The sequence below is a fragment of the Nicotiana sylvestris genome, chromosome 12 (genome assembly GCF_000393655.2).
Source record: "Nicotiana sylvestris chromosome 12, ASM39365v2, whole genome shotgun sequence".
In the NCBI taxonomy this organism is placed as follows: Eukaryota; Viridiplantae; Streptophyta; class Magnoliopsida; order Solanales; family Solanaceae; genus Nicotiana; species Nicotiana sylvestris.
The window spans coordinates 29,775,929-29,799,926 of NC_091068.1; the positions used below are offsets into that span (position 1 = coordinate 29,775,929).

Consider the following 23,998-nt stretch of genomic DNA (forward strand, 5'->3'; position numbering starts at 1 on the left):
GGAGTATTTTTGTCCAGAAATTCAGCCTTGTATAAATACTTCTTTTTCACATTTTTAGGGTATGTTTATCTTTGCAGAGCATGTGAACGACAGTTTTAGTCTATTTTGAGTAATTTGTAGCTAGTTTAACATTGAATCATCAAATCTTGGCTTGTAATTATATTTTATGGGTTATTCTTCATCTAAATATCTGATTTCTTCTATTATTATGAGTAGCTACACCCATCAGTTAAGGTGGTGGCTCAACCCATGTGTGGGTATTTGATGGGTCTTTTGTTTTAAGGCTTAGATGTTTATGGGTTGTTGATATTTGGACTGATTTGTGTTTTCCATTTTGAATTAGTGGTTGCAAGCACTAATTTGTGCGTTTTTGGACTTGGGATCTTCTTGAGAAAGAGAGCTTGAGTCTAGGAAAATCAGTCCAACAAGGAATTGGGGTGTATTCAAGAGATTGATAGCCCCAATTAAAGGGTTAAACCTAGAGATAGTAATACCCAACTTGAGCATATATTGCTTGCACAATTTTGACACCCAATTGGTCTTGAGAAAGTCAATTAGGGCAAGGTTACTCAAGCTACCGAGAGGTATCGAGTGAGTAGATTCATGCATTGGCTATATCGCAATCCCCAACATAACGACTTTGCCTTAGGCTTTAGAACCTGTCAAGTAGTCACCTAGGAGAAAGCCACTTCCCTAGTACCTCTTTAACCATTTAGAAAACCTTACAAGCATTCATACTTAGTTTAATTTCGCATATCATTAGCATAAAATTCGAAGTAACAAACAAACAAATATGATTGAAAGTGTAATTAAGAGCACTACGCACTGCTAGTTCAGATAGGAATCCAAATCCCAAACATTCTAGCTCCATGTGGATTCGATCCCGACCTTCTCGGGTAAAAACTGCATCGACTGCTCTTGCCACTTTGTAGTGGTGTAAGGTTGGACCCGATCACTTTTTGGCACCGTTGTCGGGGAGCTAATGGTTTTAGCTATCTATATGAATAGTTTTGTGTATTGTTTTTCTTTCCTTATGTCTTACTAATTTGTGTGTCACCAACTCAGGTACAAAATGGCGGCAAACAACAACAACGCATCTCTTGGAGATCTTCCACCGGGGGAGGAGGTAGATGACAATATTGATGATGAGGTACCTATAGTGCCTCAGGCTCAAAGGAGAGACCGCCAGGCTAATGATAATGTTCCAGACCCTCCTCTGCCACCTCCAAGAGTGGCTCATTAGGTCCTTCCAAACCAAGGATATGCTAGTGCAATTGTCCCACCTCAGATCCAGGCGGGCAATTTCCAAATTACAAATGTGATGCTGACTTTGTCGGAGCAGCGAGGGTATTTCACAGGTGCTCCCCATCAGAATGCTTACAAACATCTTAAGGGTTTTGTGGATACCTGTTGGGGGAGCAAGCAAACAAATGTGTTAGAGGATGCACTTCGGTTGAAATTGTTCCTTTTTTCACTTAGAGGGAAGGCTTTGGACTGGTTTGAAAGCCTTCCCAACTATTCCATCACTACTTGGGATGAGTTGGCGGATAAATTCATTGCAAAGTTTTTCTCGCCGAGCCACATGGCGACCTTGAGGGATGAAATCTTATCTTTCAAATAGGATCCCAACAAACCACTGCATGAGATACGGGAGAGATACCAGACCATGGTAATGGAATGTCCAAATAATGATATGACGGAGGCAATGATACAACAAACAATTTACTAGGGCATTAACACAACAAATCAGTGCATAGTGAACTAACTCGTCGGGGACAATTTCATGAACACACCATATGATGAGGCTAATGCAATATTGGACGATATGGCTGACACGTCCTCCACTTGGAAAAGTAGAGCTAATGTGCCACAGGGTGACCCCACGGTCATTCACTTGCACAAAGAGCTCCATGATCATGGGAAGGTAATAGCAGAACTGACAACAACAATGAACCAGCTAGCAAAGACACAATTATATAATGTTCAATCTCCACGACAAGTAATTTCTATGAAGGGTGTCAACATGTTAGTGAACAAAACAAGACATAGAGGTCAACAGAACCAAGGGAGTTCGGATTCAATATGACCAAGATAGTGGTGGGTTCCAAGATAATGGGTATGATGAGCAGAATGAAAAAGTGCAATACGTGAACAACCATCAGGGCTAAAAGGGAAATTCTTCCAACCAACAACAACGGAGGCCCCAAGGTAATTGGGGAAATCAATGACAACAAGGGAATAGTAATTAGGGGAACAACAACCAAAATTCAAATTGGGGCAACCAGAACAATAATCAGAATAATCAGGGTAATTGGAGTGGCAACAATAACAACTGGGGTGGAAACAACAATCAGGGTGGTTGGAACAATAGCAACCTAGGAAATTGGGGGAAAGGCTTTCAAAGGCCCCCAATGTATCAACAACCGAACAATCCACCCTCATTTCCATCCCAAGGTCCTAGTTCTTCCAACAATGAAATGCGGAGAATCGAAATGATGTTTGAACAGATGATGAAAAGGAATGCTGACTATGATGCCCAGTTGGCATCCCACAATACTTCAATCAGAAACTTGGAGGTCCAATTAGGCCAAATCTCACAATCCTTGAATACTCGCCCTAAGGGGGCTCTACCTAGTGATATAGCAGTCAACCTGAAGGGTGGGAACAATTTCGGGCATGTAATGGCGGTAACTACAAGAAATAGACGAGGTGGTGATGTGAATAACTCCAAACAAAAAGAAATTTTGAGTGATGAAGTTGAGTTGCAAGAGGATGATATCCCTTTGCTGGTTGAGAATGTGATTGATGAGAATATGAATGAGGAAGTGAGGATTTATATCCAAGATACTGAGGTGGAAACTCATAATGACATGAACCCATCTAGGGAACACGTAATAGACATGCCGAAAACAGTTGTGCCTAAAGCCAAGGCCCTTTTGCCAAGGCCACCTCTACCTTATCCTCAAAGGCTTGCGAAGCAGAAAAATGAGAACCAGCTTAAGAAGTTCATTGACATGATGAAGAGCTCATCAATTAATGTGCCATTGGTGGAGGCTCTAGAACAAATGCCGGGGTAAGCTAAGTTCATGAAAGACTTGGTGACAAAGAAAAGATCCATGGATTGTGAGACCATCAAGATTACCCACAAAGTTAGTGCAATAGTGCACTCGATGGCTCCGAAGCTAGAAGATCCCGACGCTTTCACCATTCCTTGCACCATTGGGAGTGAAAACTTTGCAAAAGCTCTATGTGATTTGAGGGAAAGTATCAACTTGATGAATTACTCCATTTTCAAGACTTTGGGTATTGGGAAACCTAGGGCTACTTCAATGTGGTTGCAAATGGCGGATAGAACTATGAAGATGCCGCTTGGTATTGTAGAAGATGTCCTTGTTGGGGAGGAAAAGTTTATTTTGCCAGCTGATTTTGTGATATTGGATTGTGAGGTAGATTATGAGGTTCCGGTCATATTGGGAAGACCTTTCCTTGCAACTGGGAAGGCCTTAGTTGATGTGGAATCAAGGGAACTCACCTTCTGGGTAGGTGATGAGAAAGTGGTCTTTCATATGTGAAAGTTAATGAAGAATCCCAACAGTACTGAAGTGTGCTCTTTTGTGGATCTTGCCACGGCAGTGATAGTTGATGATACTTGATCAATGTGGAGGACCCTCTAGAGGCGGTATTGTTGAATCTTGATGTAAATGAGGATAAAGGTCGGGTGGAGTGTGTCAATGCTTTACATGGAATGGGCTCTTGTCAATGCTTTATATGGAATGGGATCTTACTCTTATAAGCCTCGAAAACTCTCTTTGGATCTTGAGAATAGGATGACTCTACCAATAAAGCCCTCAATCGAGGAACCTCCTATGTTGGAGTTTAAACCGTTGCCTCCACACCTCAGGTATGAATTCTTAGGCCCTAGTTCAACTTTGCCAGTTATTCTTTCCTCTTATTTTACTAACATCCAGGTAAATGCCACATTGGCGGTGCTCCAAAAATGGAACAAGGCAATTGGATGGACTTTAGATAATATTCGGGGAATAAGTCCTGCCTTTTGTATGCACAAGATTCTTCTCGAAGATGATGCAAAGCCCTTCGTGGAACATCAAAGGAGGTTGAACGAGGCAATGCAATAAGTTGTGAAAAAGGAGGTGATCAAGTGGTTGGATGCCGGGGTTGTTTACCCCATCTCTGATAGCTATTGGACTTCGCTGGTGCAATGTGTCCCGAAGAAGGGTGGTATAACTATGGTTACCAATGCACAAAATGAGTTGATTCCTACCAGGACTATCACCGGATGGAGGGTGTGCATGGATTACCGCAAGTTGAATAAAGTGACTCGCAAGGATCACTTTCCATTGCCATTTATTAACTAGATGCTAGACAGTTGGGCGTGCCTTCTACTATTTATTGGATGGATATTCTGGGTACAACCAAATTTTGATTGCTCCGGAAGATCAGGAAAAACCACCTTCACTTTTTAGTATGGTACCTTTGCCTTTTCTAGGATGCCATTTGGGTTGTGTAATGTACTCGCTACATTCCAGCGGTGTATGATGGCCATATTTACTGACATGGTTGAGGACATTTTGGGGGTGTTCATGGGTGACTTTTGTGTTGTGGGTGACTCATTTGAGGAATATTTGAAAAATCTTGATAGGGTGTTAGCCCGTTGTGAAGAAACCAATCTTGTGCTTAATTACGAGAAATACCACTTTATGGTCAAGGAGGGGATTATCCTCGTCCATAAGATCTCAAAGCACGGAAAAGCTTGAGAGATGTGCCCACACCTCCGGGGTCTCCTATTGCTCAAGCTTCAGTTCAAAATTCTTCTGAGTCGTCTGAGGGCTCAGCTGAGAGCAGTGATAGTGCAACCTCTACTTCACCTATAACTTCGTCACCTAGAGAGGATCCCGTGGAAGATAAGGTACTAGATGAAGAAGGAGGGGGTGTGCCCCAACCCGGGGGTCTGGAGAGAACTAGAAACCTCAAGGTGTGGAGAAGAATATTTCTTAGTGAGATTGCTTACCACAAGTTCCGAGAGTGGTGTCCCCAGAGGAAATTGATTCTTGAGTGGAAATTCATTGAGAGGGACCTTCTACCTCACAACCCTAATGTGAAGAGGCAATTCAGAGAAAGATCGGGCTGGGAATATTTTACAAGCAAAGTCGATGAGGCAAATGAGCACTTAGTCAAGGAGTTCTACGCTAATGCTGCTCACATCAAAAAGGGCACTAAAGTGACTATGGTGCGGAATTTGACATTGAAGTTCAATGGAAAGACAATCATTGACTACCTGGGCTTTCCGGAGGAAGATGAATCATTGTACTTAGAAAAGGTAGCATTGGATGAGGCAACCATCCTTGGTTGGCAGAATACCTGGCACTCTCGGGCACCACCCTAGCTTTGTTGACATCAGGGGTTCAAATTCTGAGGAAAACTTTAAACTTCGAGGAAAAGGGGTGGGAGACTTTCGTATGCAGCAGGATGGACCCACCTACTGATGAGAACTCTCTGCCTGTCTCCCGGGAAATATTGGTGGCTTCTATCATGGCGGTGTACCCGATCAACATTGGGAATGTTATGTCTAGGGTGATCACAAAGGTGGTAAATAAAGGTGATAGATCCTACCCCTTCCCGAATTTCCTGATAATGTACTTTGAGGACCAAGATGTGGAGAAAAGGAAGTTTGATGTGAAGGTGAAACCAAAGATGCCCTTTTCCTAGTACAGCCTCAAGGGTGATGACAAATCCAAAGCCAAAGATCCTAAAGGTAAATCCACTACTTCTACTGGCCAGTCTGAAGAGCCATTAGTAGTAGTCACTTCTTCTCAGCCTCCCTCAACCACACCAGATATTGCCCCAGGACCCTCTATTGCCACTGCTCCAGATATCCCCTCATATTTAGCTTACCTATTGACTGCCCACCATTTGAGCCAAACCCTTGCCAGTATCAACAACTAGATGCAGACAACTACTTCTAAGTTGCATGTGCTTTCTAGCTCGGTGGTAGCCCAGTCTGTACCCCCATAGCCACATATTCCATATTCAATGGAGGAGACTATCAAGGAGCTTCTGGACAACCAGAAGAAGCTCCTGGAGAACCAGCAGTTGATATAAGAGGCTGTAGGTACTCATGGGAAGGCATTGAAGGAGCTGACAAAGGAGACAAAGAAGCTGAGAAAGACTCGAGCCTCAAAGGAGTTTGTGAAGGAGTTGAGGGTAGAAGTGGAGAAGATTATGGCTGCAGATCATCTACCATTGGACCTAGTGTTGCGTGAGCAGCCTCCAGCAGTTCAGACTGAGCCGGAGCAGTAGCAGGAGATGGAGAGGGCACCAAAGAGGAGGAGAGTGATCCCACAGACGGATGATGCAGAGATAGAGTTGGAGGACCCACAGGGAGGTTCCTCTAGCCAGCCTCAGGACCTATAGCAACCTCAGTTCCCAGTGCATGCACATGATACCAGGATCCAGTCACAGGTTCCTGAGCAATCACATGACCCAGGGACCCAGGCTCATGATCTCATGCAGACGGAGGACCAATAGGGAGTTTCTCTTTACTCTCTATTCTTGAGCTATTTTTGGCTAGTTAGTATTGAGGACAATGCTAGCTTTTATTTGAGGGGGTAACTCTATATTGATGATGTTGGATTGTAAATATGATACTATTTTCATTTTTATTATGATTTTCACTTTTGTTATGAATATAATTTTACCAGTTTATTTCACTTTTTGTACTTTGCAACCTTGATCTGTATATAAAGTTACTTTCTGATGTATATATTCATTCCCTCTTATGTATATTTGTTTAAATCCCCTATTGTACATATTCAGTTTACTTTTCGCATATTCTTTCATAGCTTCTTACTTCATTTTCGTAGCTTCTTATTTTGAGTTTTGCGTTCAATAAGCCTTTGGTTTTCTTAATGCCACAGTTCATTCCAAATGTGGAATTTGTGTGAACTGAGTGGCTCTTCCCGATGATGGATGACATGACAATCTTCTTAAGGGTTTGAGTCTGTTTTCTTTTTGTTTTTGTGTAAATAGTAGCTAGTAAGAAATAGTACCTCAAGAAAAGCTTCACTTGGGTCTAACACATTTGCCTTTGATCTTATGGTAACATACAAATTGGTGTGTATAGGATGGTGACAATTGTGACCTTGAGACTCTTGTGTTGGCCGATAATCATCAAGTGGTTTTTCGGGACCATTTATATTGATCAAATCTTAGCTAAGGTTGTTGTGGGTCCCGACTCTGTCTCTTTAGCAATCCTATAGCTTGTGTGGTAAAAATTTGAATTGCAAGTCCAAGTCTCGTGCCATTAGTCTAGAACTTGTCCTAGATGTTTGTCTATGCGAATCCTAAGTGTAGTTTGACTTGAGAAGTGAGTATATGCTCTTCTTGATCCAAATGATATCTTGAAAACATCCATAGCCTACCAATGATAAGATCCCTAGTCAATCCCTTTTGAGCCATAACCCTTTTTCGTTCAAAGATCACGATACAAGCCTATACCTATTCTAAAAAGACCCTCTCTTGGCACCCGATCTTTTCATAGCACAAGGTAAAAGCATAAGTTTGGGGGGGAGAGACGAGGAATGCAATAAAGTGGTAAAAGGTACAAAATGAAGAAAAGGAAAGGTAGAAAGAAAAAGAAAGAAAATCAAAAAGTTAAAAAGAATGAACAATGTAGAAGAAGTGAACGGAGTCAATAAAAGTAAAAAGATGAAAGGCGTGGAAAAATAAGAAAGGAGAAAAAGGTTTGAAATGAACAAGAAAGATTGATAGTGTGTCTCTCTAACCCCTAAGAAAGAAGTAAATGACTCAAAATATCAAGAGATTGTGTGCCAAAATGAAGAAAATGAAGTGCTTAAGGGAAGATGAAACCTACTTAGACCAAATATTTCCTACCTTGAACCAAAAGCTTTCATTGTATCCCCACAAAAGACCTATATGATCTTGAGTTGAATGAAGCTTACATTAATGGTGACTCACATAAGGGTCAAGCTTATGGTACTTAGAGCCGGACTTGTGACCTTTCTTTGAGAGAGATGAGTGTGTTTTCCACAATCCTCGTTCTGAGTGCTACAATCTAAAAGTGAGGTCTTGCTTAAGGAAAAGTAAGGAGTATGAGTTTGGATTCCACAATGAGCAAAGTAGTAGAAAGAGTTTCCTTGATGAGTTGAGTCAACTCTTGATGCTTTTGTGTCGCACTAAAACCATGGTGCTTAAAAGGTTGAATATTGTTAATGACTCATTTTAATTGAGGGCAATTGTTAGTCCTAATTAATGCTAGATGAGGTCACTTTAGGTCAGCTGAATTTTCTTGGTTTTATTCTTAAGGAGGTAGGACTTATTTGTTTTCTTGAAGACAAGCAAATGCTTAAGTTTGGGGGAGTTGATAACTAGGGATTCTAGTCTATTTTATACTTCTTTTTGCTTGAGTTTTGGATTAAAAATGTATATAAGTAGTCCTGAAAGCTTACATGTTGTGCTTGTTTGCAGTGTTTGGCCAAAAAAGTGACAAGAAGTCAAAACCATCTCAAAAAGGAGTGAAACCTGTACAAGTGCCAAGAATAAGTCAAAGCATAGTTGTAGCATAAATTCCACTCCAGCTGCAAAAGACCCACCGCATCCACGATCCATTTAGTGCGGTCCGCGGTGGATAAGTTCAGAGAGATGCAATTCAGGGATTCTAAGCAGTGTGGTCCGCAGTAACCTCATTGCGGCCGTAGTGCATTTATTGCGGTCTGCGGAGAGGGGATTCAGAGAGCTGGGATTTTGGAAGTTTCAAGACATCGTGGTCCGGGGCCCATTTTATGCGGTCCGCGGTGAAGCCACCGCGGATGCGATGTATTTTATGCAGTCCTCAGTGACCAGATTCAGAGACCAAAACTTGAAGCCAAAAAGCCTCATCGTGGCCGCGGTTCATTTCTTTCGGACCATAGTACCTCCGTCAGGGGTATTTTTGTCCAGAAAAATTGGCCTTGTATAAGTACTTCGTTTTCACATTTTAGGTTATCTTTATCTTAGCAGAGCACGTGAACAGCGGGTTTAGTCTATTTTGAGAATTTATAGCTAGTTTAACATTGAATCTTCAAATCTTAGCTTGTAATTATATTTTATGGGTTATTCTTCATCTAAATATCTAATTTCTTCTATTATTATGAGTAGCTAGACCCATTAGCTAGGGTTGTGGCTCAACCCTAGTGTGGCCATTTGATGAGTCTTTTGTTTTAAGACTTAGATGTTTATGGGTGGTTGATATTTGGACTGATTTGTGTTTCCATGTTGAATTAGTGGTCGCTAACACTAATTTGTGCCTTTTTGTACTTGGGTTCTTCTTGAAAAAGAGAGGTTGAGTCTAGAAAAATCAGTCCAACAAGGAATTGGGGTGTATTCAAGAGATTGATAGCCCCAATTAAAGGATTAAACCTAGAGATAGTAATACCCGACTTGAGCCTATACTACTTGCACAATTTTGACACCCTATTGGTCTTGAGAAAGTCAATTAGGGCAAGGTCACTCAAGCTACCGAGAGGTATAGAGTGAGTAGTTTTGTGCATTAGCTATATCGTGATCCCCAACATAACAACTTTGCCTTAGGCTTTAGAACCTGTGAAGTAGTCACCTAGGAGAAAGCCACTTCCCTAGTGCCTCTTTAACCATTTAGAAAACCTTACAAGCATTCATACTTAGTTTAATTTCGCATATCATTAGCATAAAATTAGAAGTAAAAAACAAACATATATGATTGGAAGTGTAATTAAGAGGACTACGCACTACTAGTTTAGATAGGAATCCAAATCCCAAACATTCTAGTTCCCTGTGGATTCGATCCCGACCTTTTCGGGTAAAAGCTGCATCGACCGCTCTTGCCACATTGTAGTGGTGTAGGGTTGGACCCGATCATGCAGGTGAGGCGCCATAGAAGTGGTTTGGCAACCACAGATACGGTATAAGGCATAAGGGCAGTTGGTCGTAGATGCGGCTCAAGGACGGTAAAAGCGGAACCGCATCTGCTAGGTAAGGAGCAGAGGTGCGAAATCTAGTCCTTTTATGAGTTTTCATAGGTGCAGATTATGAGCCGCATGTGCGGTGGACCCCGCACAGAAGCGAATATCGCTGGGCAGAAAAGAGAGAAATCGAGGGTTTGAATTCATAACTTCTAAAATTTGATTTTGAGATTGGTGGAAGGCGATTCCTTGAGGGATTTTGAAGGAGAACTATTGGGTAATGAATTCTAACTCTAATTTGGTCCTAATACATTAATCTATTGTTATTTTTCTCATTTATTCTAAGAATTTGAGTGAAAGAATAGAGATTTGGGGGGGGGGGAATTCCCCAACAAGGTTTTTGGGTTTTAGTTGTCGGAATTGAGTGATTTTTGGATGAGTGGTCTCAAAAGTGAATAGGTGCTCTAAATTGGTAACTTTTACCTGATTCTCCTGGAAACAACCTCTCTACCCTTCGGGGTAGGGGTAAGGTCTGCGTACATATTACCCTCTCCAGACCCCACTTGTGGGATTATACTGGGTTGTTGTTGTTGTTACCTGATTCTAAGACGTGGTCCCGGGGAGAATTTTTGGGCGTTTTCTTATTTCTTGTCGTAGCTTCAGATTCATTAGTTAATTAGTTGCTTGTAGTTTTATCTACATTATGTAATTGATTTGATGAGTGGGCCACTCGGAGTTGAATACTCATGGCAAGAGCGTGATATTAGATTGATTTTTGAGCTGGTTCGAGGTAAGTTGCTTGCCTAACCTTGTGTGGGGAAACTTCTCTTAGGATTTTGGTACTGTTGTCATATGAATGCTGTGTACGTGAGGTGACAAGTGTGTACATGTGCTAATTGTTGAAAACCCCATTTTCATTAAGAAAATATCTATGTTTCTTTTAACTGAGCAACATTAGTATATGAAGCCTCCTATTTAGCTTGGGAAAACATGCTTATGTGACTTAACTGTCTTACCTACTTTAATTGCTTACTTGGATTTTGTGAAGCATGTTTAGAGTAGAAATTTCTCGATTTCCTGATACGAACTTGAATAGAATTGTAGGGTTCTTTCTTGACACTGTTGTGTAATTACTTTGGGACTACAGATCGGTATTCCGGGAGATCCGCATGCATGTTTACTTTGGGACTACGAATCGGTATTCCAGAGATCCCCCTACTCATTTATAATTGGGACTATGGGATGATATCCCGGAAGATCCCCCTGTGCTGGATATTCACTTTGGAAATACGGATTGGTATTCTGAGAGATTCCCCTACATATTTAACATTTGGACTATGGGACGATATCTTGGGAGATCCTCTGCACATATGCGTTTGGGACTTTGGGACACTATCTTGGGAGATCCCCTGTTGCTATCTCTGTGTATTGAGTTATTTCTTTCTATGATTTCATTCTTTATCGACTGTTGATATTTTAATTACTGGGTACCGCTATGGTGTACTCATGCCCTTTCCTGTACATTTTCGTATGCAGCTCCAGGATCTTCTGCTCAGCCATACTATCCGTGAGGCAAGGCGATTCAAAGACTTCAAGGTATATTTGCCGCGTCCGCAGACCTAGAAGACTCTCTCCATTCTCCCTTCAGTTATAGGCTTATCCCTGTATTTCCTTGTTATTAGACTTCTGGAGTTAGAAACCTTACGTATTTTTCTTTAGCTTGTGGTTTATGAGATTCCAGGTTTTGGGAGTGTTTGTGTTCAGTTTGAGAGAGTGATATTGTATATGTCGAGCGACATTTTTATAAAGCTTCTAGATACATGTGACATGAATACAAAGAAGAGGAAAACAACAATGGAGAGGAAGAGAAGTGTATGTATCTGAAGTCACCCAAGAATTGGATATCAGTTAAGTTTTTTTTTTTTTTAAAGTAGGCACAAGTTAAATAGGGATGACCAAATAGGGCACCCCTCAAATTTAGGGGATATCTACAATGTAATAGTCGCTCACAAAATAATAGCACATAAATATATATTTTCTTATATATTAATATATGTATGTATGTGTGTGTATGTGAGCGTATATATAGAGAGAGATATTTGATACATGATGAACACTCTCTGTTCCACTATGTTTGGCGTGGTTCAGATCAGGAGGGTCAAAACACTTGATTTTCTCTTGAATTTGGACATTGATTCTTCTAGTTGTTTAAAAAATAATTTGCCTATATAATAAACATTACATAAAAAGTATTGTATGTCAAAATATTAAATTATTAAAAAAATTAAACTATATAAGTAAAACATGGTCGAAGAAGAACATCTCTGAGTCCCAAAATAGTAAATGCCGACAAATAAAATGAAGCAAAGGAAGTACATATTTTTGTATATTTGACTTGCAACTGTATTTATTTATGATTGACCAACCAAATATGTTTAAAAGTCGGAACGAAAAATAAAACTTAGACAATGAGCACTATGAAACTTTTTTTTAAAAAAAGGAAAAATTCTACTTATTACACTGGCAAACCAAGGAAGGGAAAAGAGGAAGGACAGCAATGAAAACTGAACTTACATCTAGTATGCAGAAGATTTTCACTAGCACTAATAGTCTCTAAAGTCTATTCCTTTGTAGAAATATAAAACTTCATTCAGAATTATGGTAACTATTTTTTTAGGTCAACTTGTTTCTGAAACTAGGAACTAATAAAAGTACTACACTTAACAAGTTTTAAAGAATAAGAAATAAATGTTTATACATGTTAAGAAACTAAGCTCAAACTAACAACACAAAACTAAAAAATAGACAAGAGATATAGAGAGAAAAGAGAAAACTTTCTTATTTCATCAAGTATATATTTTTCAAGTGCATTCAAGTGTTTTCAATGTGATGCCCAAATCCTCTATTTATAGGATGATATTTAGGTAATACAAAGGGATGTCATGAACATGGTATTAACTATTGAGATCGTGGGGGAAGATCATGGAGGAGGTTATGGAGGTGTGAGAGTTACAACCATAATGGTAAGAAATAGTGGGAGGTTAATGGAGAAGAGTAGTGGAAAACTTCTTTAGGAGTTATAGACATCCACTACATAATATAATATTTCATAATACTGCCCCTTGGATATCTATAGATAATGTGCCTCATTGAAATGTTACTAAGGAAAAACCCTGTAGGAAAACAATTTAGTGAAGGAAAAAGAATACACATATCTTGTAATATGCATTGTTTGTTGCCTCATTAAAAACCTTATCAGGAAAATCCAGTGGGATAAAACATTTGCTAAGGAAAAAAGAGTGCAACGCGTATCTTACCCCCTGATGAAAACATCACTTTACTTTTCGAAAATGGCGCATTCCAATCCCATATACCAGCTTCTCAAATGCTAAGGTTGGTAATGATTCATTGAGCAGATCCACCTTATTATCAATGAAATAAATTTGTTGAACATCTATATCATCAATCCGTCGAAGATCATGTCTGAAAAGAACTTTACTAAAATGTGCTTTATTTTACCGCCTTCAATATATCCTTCTTCTAATTGAGATAAACAAGCAACATTGTTTTCAATATTATTGATTTTTTTTTTCCAAAGAAAAATCACACATTTGTTGTGTGTTGAGTCACTTGCTTTAAAATTTGCTAATATCTTGTCATGACTTGAATCAACAATTGATAGTCTTTGTAGAATATCATAATATGACAATACCCTTACATGCAAAATTGCTTAAAGAACGAACTTCAGCCCTGCATTTGCACAATATCAATAAAACTTTGGAAATGTTTGTTAGAATAAACAAATAAATATCCAAGATTCCTGTTCATAAAGGAATAGAAACTATATCTCACTAGCATATTATTATCCTCATGGTTCTAGCAAGATACATTAGTGCACCAATTGCACTAGACACAAAAATAAAACATGTACATTATGATTGCTCTAATTCACATAAGGATTTGCTGAAGCTTTATTTAATAAATTTCTTGGGAACCTTAATATGCTTCAGAATAATTTAAATCCTTCAAGGATTTTCATTATATGCATATCAAATGCATTGCCAGATCAAAACCTGAAATGACTGTATCCACCACAAGAGAACATGTCTCTATATAATCAATGCCATGATATTTACATGTCTTCTTGTGCCACAAGTCGGCTTTATGTCAATTGACTTGATTTTTCATTTAACCTTTTGCACAAGAACATATTTATACCTCACTGCCTTTATACTTTCAGGTATTGGGACTATCCATCCAATTTCATATTTTTCAGGTGAAGTTAATTTTCATTGTGTATTTTTCATTTGGCTAATTATTTATTTGTCCAAATTTCATGACATATTTGAGCTCAAGATCCACGTCAATATTAATAATATTGAGTTATATCAACAATATCGTCAACAATCATTTTATATCGGTTCCATCGTTAGCCAATAAAGACATAACTTATTGAGATCTCTTTATCTCATTATTTTCAAGTACCTGAGCCTTTCCCATGAGGTATTATGACGTGTTATATCGTGATGCTCTTCTAGAACACTTGCCTCCTTATTATGACCATCTTGATCATTTTCTCTCCCCTTCTTCAAGGAAGTTTATCTTTGGAACTGATTGGTCTATTACGTTTTGTGTGTGCCATAGACTCTGTCTATTATGAACTTTATTCTACTTAAAGCATTAGCAAATGAAATATGATATTTAGCTTTGGGTCAGTAAATATTCCTGGCAATATTTTGCAAATGAATTATTACTTGAACTTCAAGTTCACATCTTCTTGTACGAGGATCTTGGTGTACTCATAATAATTCATTAAATGTATTACTTTTTAGCTGCCCATTTTTGCCCCCTAATATTTGGATCGCCAACATATCTCCAACCTTCTTTGTGGACCCATTTTTGTGTATTGTGGTGGAATAATTAAATCATATAGCACATCTGTATTTGTAGATGAGAATTATTTGGTTCCTAACCCTGAACCAATTGTGATAGGAAGAATTTATCATAACTTGGCTAGATGTGTACAAGTGCTGATGTATATTAAATAATACATCTCATACCAAATTTCTATTTGGGAGCTTTGTTCTCATAACCAATGGTTTAGCTATAATTGGAGGCATACAATTTCTGCTAAATCAATTTGGATTAAACCAGGATTATTAAGATAAATCATCATAATTTATATTCTGGAATTGTGCTCTAATAATTTGAGCAATCAACCTTGCAAATCCAAGCTGCAAGTTAAAACCAAACACACATATGACTATATAATAGATGCATCTATTGAAATCATATAATAGTAGACGATCCACATTACAGGTGACTGGGCCCAATATATATATATATATTATTCATTGCAGAAATCAAGGGATTCAATCCCAACCTTAACCGGTATATCACGAGAATAAGCAGCATAAGAGAATTCTTGAAGAATCTTCTAATTCTTCAATATATGCCAATATAAATTCTCAATCATTTTCCGTATCATAATTGAACTGGGATGGCCAACCGATCATGCCAACTGATATTTATTTCAATAAACATCTAATTTACGATGGCATATGATTCAATCATCATGCTTATACTTGTATAGTAATAGAAGGAAAATCGAATATCCTTTTATATTTACCCGATATGACTATAGTAATATGAAGATATTCAATCTTCCTTTCATTTATAATCTCAAATTCCAACCACTTTGGATAATATATTTGAAACTCAAAAGTTCCTTTTGTGACTTACTACAATATCAATGTCATGAATAATTTCATTCATCCGATTAGTAATAAATTAGCTTTTTCGGAGCTCTTAATTGATTTTGTGCTATAAGATCTTTTGTCACACCATCCATTTGGTGAATGTCTCATTCATGGGGAAAAGCATATCATAATAATTTTCATGGTCAAAATCATTGTAAGCAAAATCATTTCTTACATTAATTTTGCCTTTAATAACTTTTTATAAGGCATGATAGAATATTTTGTGCATACCACATGTACGCGATCAATGATATACTCATGTAACAACACAATAATGTTCATTATCTTTCTTTCTATCAAACCTCCCGTAGAGGTGAGTTATAGTTTTTATTCAACCATGCACAAGCACGTTCTTATGCATAATTCGTATCACACATATATTTTCTTATTCACTTTCAAGAATGAGTCTTCATTGGTCAACCACTTGTATTCATTTAGATTTATTATATGCCACTATCACATTCACTTTAATAATGGAGAAAACCAAGTGGGACAAGCTTTATGCTTTTTCATGAAAAATATATATATTATTTTTCTTTAGTCATCATTATATCATTGGGACTCAAGCCCAATGCCTTACCCATATAAAGGTACGTGTTGGGACTCGAACCCAACTCTCATCATGGTGCATCAAGACTCAAACCGGATATCTTATCCTCATGGTACGATGGTCTTGAATCCATTGTCTTACCCTCAACTAATTCCATCATCGCATTTAATCATCATAAGACTTAAAAATATTATCATTTTCAATGGATATAAGTGTAAACTCTGATAAATAAAACTTAAGTATCTGCATCAATAAAGAGGAGAACTCCTCATAACTTTTAATATTGTAGAGACAAAAAGCATAAATAGATTATGCATTATATCTATTATTATTAACTCTAAGAAAAAATATTATATGGCTTATGCAGATAATGACAACATGATAAGGTGTCTTTGTCTTATTACCATAATGCACTTATATATTAAACTTGGCATTTTGCAATTGAATTAGCCTACTAGTCTTAATAGATCATTGCTTGAACTTAGTAAAATAGGTCAGTTGGGCTTTGAACACCCATTCTAATATATTAAATTGGATATTGAAGAATGCCACGACCCAAATCCTAACCTGTCGTGATGGCGCCTATCGATGGTACTAGGCAAGCCGACCTCTTCAAAACATTCCCAATATTGAGCAGAAGATAAATCAATAGTTCGTAAATAAATGCCAAGTTTCGAAAATAGGGTTTAAACCTCAAAGTACAAGTGCGAAAAGAAAACCCCAAACATCGGTATGTTACCAAATCATGAGCATCTACAGAACCAGTCTAAAAATAATTCCTATAAGAGTCGGTGTCAACTACAAATACAGAAATGAGAAGATAATAAGGAAGGAGAGACAAGGATTACGAACATTGGCAGTTACCTCGTAAATCTCCAATATGAACCACACACGAGATCCACGTCCTCCATGACCAGAAACACCTGGGTCTGCACATGAAGTGCAGGGTGTAGTGTGAGTACAACCAACTCAGTAAGTAACAATAATAAATAAGGAGCTGAAGATAGTGACGAGCTACAAAATTTGTAGTTCACTTTCAGTAATTTCAGTAATTTCACACGCCCGTTACCTAGCGTGTGCGTCACCCCAAACATAATAACATGACACAAAAATCCGGGGTTTCATACCCTCTGGACCAGATTATAACTGTTACTTACCTCGATCTAAGAAAAACTCTACTCCAAGATGCCTTTGCCTAGCGTGTCGGCCTCCAGATGTCCCGAATCTAACCACAAACAGTACAACACAATTAATACGGGCTAAAGGGATCAATGCCACAAGAAAAATTAGATATTATAGCTCAAAATCTAAAATCGATTCAAACCAGCCCCTAGACCAACGTCTCAAAATCCGACAAAAGTCACAAAACTCAAAAGACCATACACTCACGAGTCGAACCATACAAATTTACTCAAATCCGATAACTAAATCCCATTCAAACCCTCAAAATTCTAACTCAAGGGTTCTTCCTCTTTTTTTCCTAATTTTTCATGTCACGATCCAAAATCCACTAAGGGTCATGATGGCGCCGGACACCGCTGTTAGGCAAGCCAACCAAAATACTTAATTAAATTCTCGTTTTAATAGTTTTGAAAACTATCATTTTCCTTCAATTTTACTAGTAAAATGTAATCATTTCAAATTTGATATAAATGTTAAGAAGTTAATACAAGATACCCCATAATCATCCCAAAACCCGGTGTCATAAGTGCATGAGCATTTACTAGGGAATGAAATAAAATACAGTAACTGTCCAGAATACAAAGTGGACAGAAATGAAAATACAGTACAATACTCTGAAGGAGACTCTGCTGGCTGCGCGTCGTCTCGATAAATGCAGCTCACCTAAGTCTCCGTATCAACCATGCCGCTATGCCACTAAGCCACTAGCCACACATGAACCCGTGCAACAAAAATGCACGTCAAGTGTAGTATGAGTACGAAAACAACGTGTACCTAGTAAGTATCCCGTCTAATCTCAAAGAAGTAGAGACGAGAGGTTGACTTTGAATCTTACTAGTGTCCAATAATAATATACCAATAATATAGTAAATCGTGGATTTTCATAAAGATGGTTGTAACTCAATAGCATGAAGCAAGTAAGCAATTCTTTCATTAATAGGAGATTTCCAAATTCATTTTTCATCGTTTATACATTTATCTCAAGTCAGGGAGAGCAAATATCAACATCTATAAAACTCAAGGCAAGCAATACAAGCATGCGCAAATCATGCCGAGGACGTACGGCCCGATCCAACAATATTTAAATTGTGCACTACCAAAGGGTCGAATGGCCGAACCATAGATGCATCTATTACCCCCGCTCGCGAATCATACATGCGATGCGGTCAAATATAAATAAACACAAAAATCAGTCAATCAAGAATTCATCAGGGAATGATTATCCAAAGAAAAACCAATTCTCTTTTAACAAATCAAGAAAATGAAGTTTAATCTTTTTAGAAATTCATTTACTAATTCGATGTGATTTAAGCAATTTAAACTGTCAATAGAATTACAACTATTCCAAGTATAGAATGGTTTTGGGTCCTAGACTACCCAGACTTAAACATAATAGTAGCTACGTATGGACTCTCGTCACCTCGTGCTTGTGTAGCCCCCACAAATAGGAGCAAAAATCCAATTAATTCACCTATGGGGATAATTCCCTCTTACAAGGTTAGAAAGGAGACTCACCTAACTCTGAAGTTCCAAAACCGGTTTCCAAGCCCTTCAGACGACTCAAATTGATGCCCCAATGCTCCAAAACTAACCAAATAACGGGAAAACCAATGAAAATATACCCTAATACTCATAACAATTCAATTTATAACAATTCCTAACCCCGATCGAAAGGTTGACAAAATTGCCCTTGGGCCCACGCGCTCGAGTTTCAAAATTTTTCGAAGATAAACTTTACCCATAACCTTACGAACTCAAATATATAATTTACTCTCAATTCCATACCCAAGATCGTGGTCAAAATCCAAAAATACCAATCCCAGGTCTTTCCACCAAAACCCCAAGTTTCTACCAATTTTTCTTGCTCAAATCCATAATAATATCATGTATTTAACTCACAAGGGATGGAATTAACTTACCTCATGTTTGATGATGAAATCCCTCTCTTGAAACTCTCCAAAAATCACCCAAACAAGAGTAAAATGGAAGAAAATGGACAAGACCCCCGATATAAAGAATCTTTCTGCCTCTAGCATTTCCGTACTTGCGGTCACACGACCACTTCTGCGGTTTCGCATGTTCAGCCCCTCTACTGCTCCTGCGGTTTCTCACAGGGCTTCCCTTTCTACTTCTGCGCCTCAACTACCGCAGGTGCGGTCCCACTTCTACGGCTAATGACCGCATCTGAGGTCTCTTCACTCCTGGCCCAACACCGCATTCGCGTCCCTCCTAGCCGCTTCTGCGGCTCCGCACCTGCGGCCCAAGTCTCGCAGGTTCGGTTACACCAGAAGGCAGCAGCTTCAACTCTTCCTCCAAATTTGAATTCGATCTGTTAACCACCCGAAATCCACCCGAGGTCCCCGGGACCTCGTCCAATCACACCATCCAGTCCCATAACATAATGCAGACTTGCTCGAGGCCTCAAATCACATCAAGCAACGCTAAAATCGCGAATCACACTCCATTTCAAATTGAAGAACTTTAGAATTTCAAACTTCAACATTCGATGCTGAAACCTATCAAATCACGTCCGATTGACCTCCAATTTTTCACATGTGTCATATTTGACATTACGGACCTATTCCAACTTCCAGAATCAAAATCCGACCCCGATATCAAAAAGTCTACTTCCAGTCAAACTTCTCAAAAACCTTCAAATTTCTATCTTTAGCCAAATGACTTGGAAATGATCTACCGACCTCCAAATTCACTTCTGATCGCGCACACTATACCAGAATCACCGCATAGAGCTATTCCCAGTCTCAGAATCCCAAACGGACATCGATAACACTGAAATGCACTTTAACCCAAACTTATGAAGTTCTTCCTCCAAATTCCAATCCGATCTGTTAACCACCCGGAATCTACCCAAGTTCCCAAGTACCCCGTCTAATCATACCAAACAGTCCCATAACATAATACGGACTTGATTGAGGCCTCAAATCACATCAAACAACGTTAAAATCATGAATCACACTCCATTTCAAACTTGAAGAACTTTAGAATTTCAAACATCAACATTCGATGCCGAAACCCGTCAAATCACGTCCGATTGACCTCTAATTTTGCACACAAGTTATATTTGACATTATGGACCTACTCCAACTTCCGGAATTGGAATCCGACACCGATATCAAAAAGTTTACTTTTTGTCAAACTTTTCAAAGACCTTCAAATTTCTATCTTTAGCCAAATGACTCCAAAATGACCTACGGACCTCCGAATTCACTTCTGACGCTCCTAATACCAGAATCACCGCACAGAGCTATTCCAAGACTCGGAATCCCAAACGAACCTCGATAACACTGAAATACACTTTAACCCAAATTTATGAAGTTCTTTCCAAAATGCTAATTTCCACAATAGGCGCCAAAACGCTCCCGGGTCTTACAAAACTCGATTCGGACATACGCCCAAGTACGAAATCATCATACGAACCTGCTAGAACCTTCAAATCCTAATTTTGAGGTCGTCTACTCAAAAATCCAGTCTTAGTCAATTCTTTCAACTTAAAGCATCTGAAATGGGAATTCTCTTTCCAAATCAACTCCGAACTTCCCGAAATTCAATTCTGACCATGCGCACAAGTCATAATACCTAATGTGAAGCTGCTCATGACCTCAAACTGCCAAATGACATGCTAGAGCCCAAAACGATCGATCGGGTCGTTACATTCTCTCCCACTTTAACATAATTCGTCCCCAAACGTGCTGAGTACTGTACTAGAGTTGTCCAAAATCACTTTTTAACACCTTGAGCACCTACATGTGCTACCACAGCTCAACTTAGTACATTAACTTAATAAAATCTGAAGATATTCTCCTTCATTCAACAAATAATCTTAGAACCCAGTTTTAACATCCGAAATTCTCTACGAGGCCTGCTTCTAATAATTGAACACCGTATCAGTCACTACACGATGTTCCAGAACATAACTACATAGCTTTGCCGAATTATCACCATGCACCACATCCTCCACAAAACCATATTAACATTCTCTGATCATAATAACCGACATTCCCCGAATCTGATGCACACAATGCACCTCATGAAAGGTATAAGTCTCGTTCCAATTCTTACAATACTACCACGACGGAAGAGGCATGCAGAAATTCATAACCAACTGTCGAGTCAACAAATCATTGAGGCTATACTCCTGACAAGAACCATTACCTCATTTTGAACCAAATATTGATCTTTACTCTTTAATATACTTAATATAATCCGACTGCACTGATCCTAGATCCAATAATCTCGTCTCACCCAGTAAAAACTACTCAGGCAATAAGCCACCCAAGTCATGACCAAATCTCATATGATGCCACAATATGCTGATAGGCTACTAATCACGCTCAACTAAGCCTATTAAAAGACTACGTGGGCGTTACAAATATAATTCGGGGTATTATGACCCGAGTCAAATCCCACAGGCAATTAACGTATCAAGAGAAGTCTTTGAAGTACTAAATTCTTATTAGTCAACCTCCTCAAACTTTGTGAATACAAGTGGTGTTATAATTACTACGACAGCTATTCGAATCAATAAAACAAAGGTTGATTAATACGCAAATGCAGACAATTAGAATAAAGGCCTAAGGTAATGGCTTCACCCGTTGTAGATTTCCTTAGTCGTATATTTCTTATAGCTATGAATTAGTTATCTCTATCAATCAAGAACTCTCCATCTATCATAACTCTCTCTCAAGTAATTGTGATAATTTACTAGACACACTCTCTCAAGCTACGCTAGATAGATTCGCGTTACAATTCACTTAGATTGCACCCGAGGTATCGTTATCTCTACTCCAACCTCTAAACCCTCGGTTATGACTTCGCCTATACTCCGAGAGTGATGTTGTTCAAACAATTACCTAAATATGCATTCTTTCTCAAGTAGCTACATAATAAATAGGCATGGCCAATTGAGTATCCTTTCAACTAACCAAATATCAAAACATAGTTGAACAAATAGAGATTAACAACTAACTCAAAACTATATTAATATCACAATAAGTTCATCCACAACGGGTTCAACCAAAACCTTAGATTAAAAGCATTAGCTACTCATAACAATGATAAACATCATAATAAATAACTTCATTACAAATAACAAAAGGAAGAGGAGAAGAACTTGATGTAGAAAACTCCTCTTAGCTCCTTGCCTTTCCTATTCTTGTTCTTAGCTAATAAAAGTTGCACACCTCTATTTTTGGGCGAGCTTGACCTTCTATAGGTTAAGTAAATTTGCCCCCCAGACTTCGAAAATTACTCCTGATGATTCTGTTCCGGAATCTGGACTAGCGCGATCGCGCATGTGGGCGCGCTAGTCCAGGTCTCATTTGTTTGGTTCTTTTATTCTCGTCTTCTCGCTCATTCATCTCCTAGGGGTCTTTCTTGCTTCAATGTATCTCCAATCACAGCTTTAAGGTCTCATACAAGCTCTTCATTCCTGCAAAATAATTTAGAGCTCATTTTTCATCATTTAATTATATTAGAGCATTGAAACATAATCAAATTGGGGCAAAAACCATTGTCAAATGACATATATCTAGCCTAATATCAACACCCCATACTTAAATCCTTGCTAGTACTCTAGAAATCCACCACCCTTGATAGAGGTTCCTTCACCAAGCATTCTTCCCTAACGCATTACACCAAGAATAAATCACATGAGTTACACCTAGGAGTGAACAATCATATCCTCAAAAGTTGACTCTCATGTGCCGTACAATATTCATACTTTCTCAAGCTACTCTAAACCGAAGTCAAGACTTGCCCTTTCCGTCATGAATCACATGCCCTCACCTTCACACAAGCGAGTAGTTCCACATATAATAATATTTAGAACAACTGGGAACTTAAATAACTGAAATTCACTCACTCTCAAGAAAACAACATTCACATGTCACAAAGATGCACCATAAGCTTGCCCATAGTGTACTACTCTACTAATTGATCCACTCAGTCTAAGATCAATAGGACTTTACTTGGTTGTAATGTAGGCTAAGGGATGGGTAGGGTACATTTGGATATAGTGACTAACCTCCCTAAGCACTTTTAGTACAATTACATCAACATTCAAAACCAAACTTTTTGTCAACCAAACATTTCACCACCATTCTTTTGTTTACAACAGCCCCATTCATTAGGTGTAATTATAGCAAACCACCACTTCTCAACCACTATATTAATCTCTCTCTTTTTGTGTTGCTTCATCTTTTATGCAACAAAATTCTACACCTATTTTTCGATTTCTGTGGTTCCACTCAAAACCAAACCACCACCCCACACTTTTGTCTTTGCATAATTTTCAATACCATTCAAGTGCTTATGTGAGGAAAGAGGGTTCAAACAGCAGGCTATTCAAATAATTGGGAAAGGTTCGCAATGTGGTTGCCAAAGAAATAGGTTTATAAGCACAACGGGGTTAACTAAGATGTATTGCAGTTAGGTGGGTTTATTTTATAAGTCTGGCTCAACAAAGATTTGCCTATATCACTTCTAAAACTGAATGAACTACTATTTCGCGTTGCAAACACACAGGGCAAGTT

General features: G+C 38.6%; 1 protein-coding gene across 1 annotated transcript; it reads left to right on the forward strand.

The window, feature by feature from the left end:
* The first annotated feature begins 3,116 nt into the window (after positions 1-3,116).
* Positions 3,117-3,653, forward strand: LOC138882849 (uncharacterized). Its single transcript, XM_070163484.1, has 2 exons — positions 3,117-3,446; positions 3,576-3,653. Exons 1-2 carry the CDS (start codon positions 3,117-3,119, stop codon positions 3,651-3,653), a joined length of 408 nt encoding a protein of 135 aa, XP_070019585.1.
* Positions 3,654-23,998: the final 20,345 nt, after the last annotated feature.

Coding starts and splice junctions, on each gene's coding strand:
- LOC138882849 (XM_070163484.1), top strand. CDS start 3,117: ATGGATTGTGAGACCATCAAGATTACCCACAAAGTTAGTGCAATAGTG. Junction 3,447..3,575: donor TTGTGATATTGGATTGTGAG/GTAGATTATGAG, acceptor CATATGTGAAAG/TTAATGAAGAATCCCAACAG.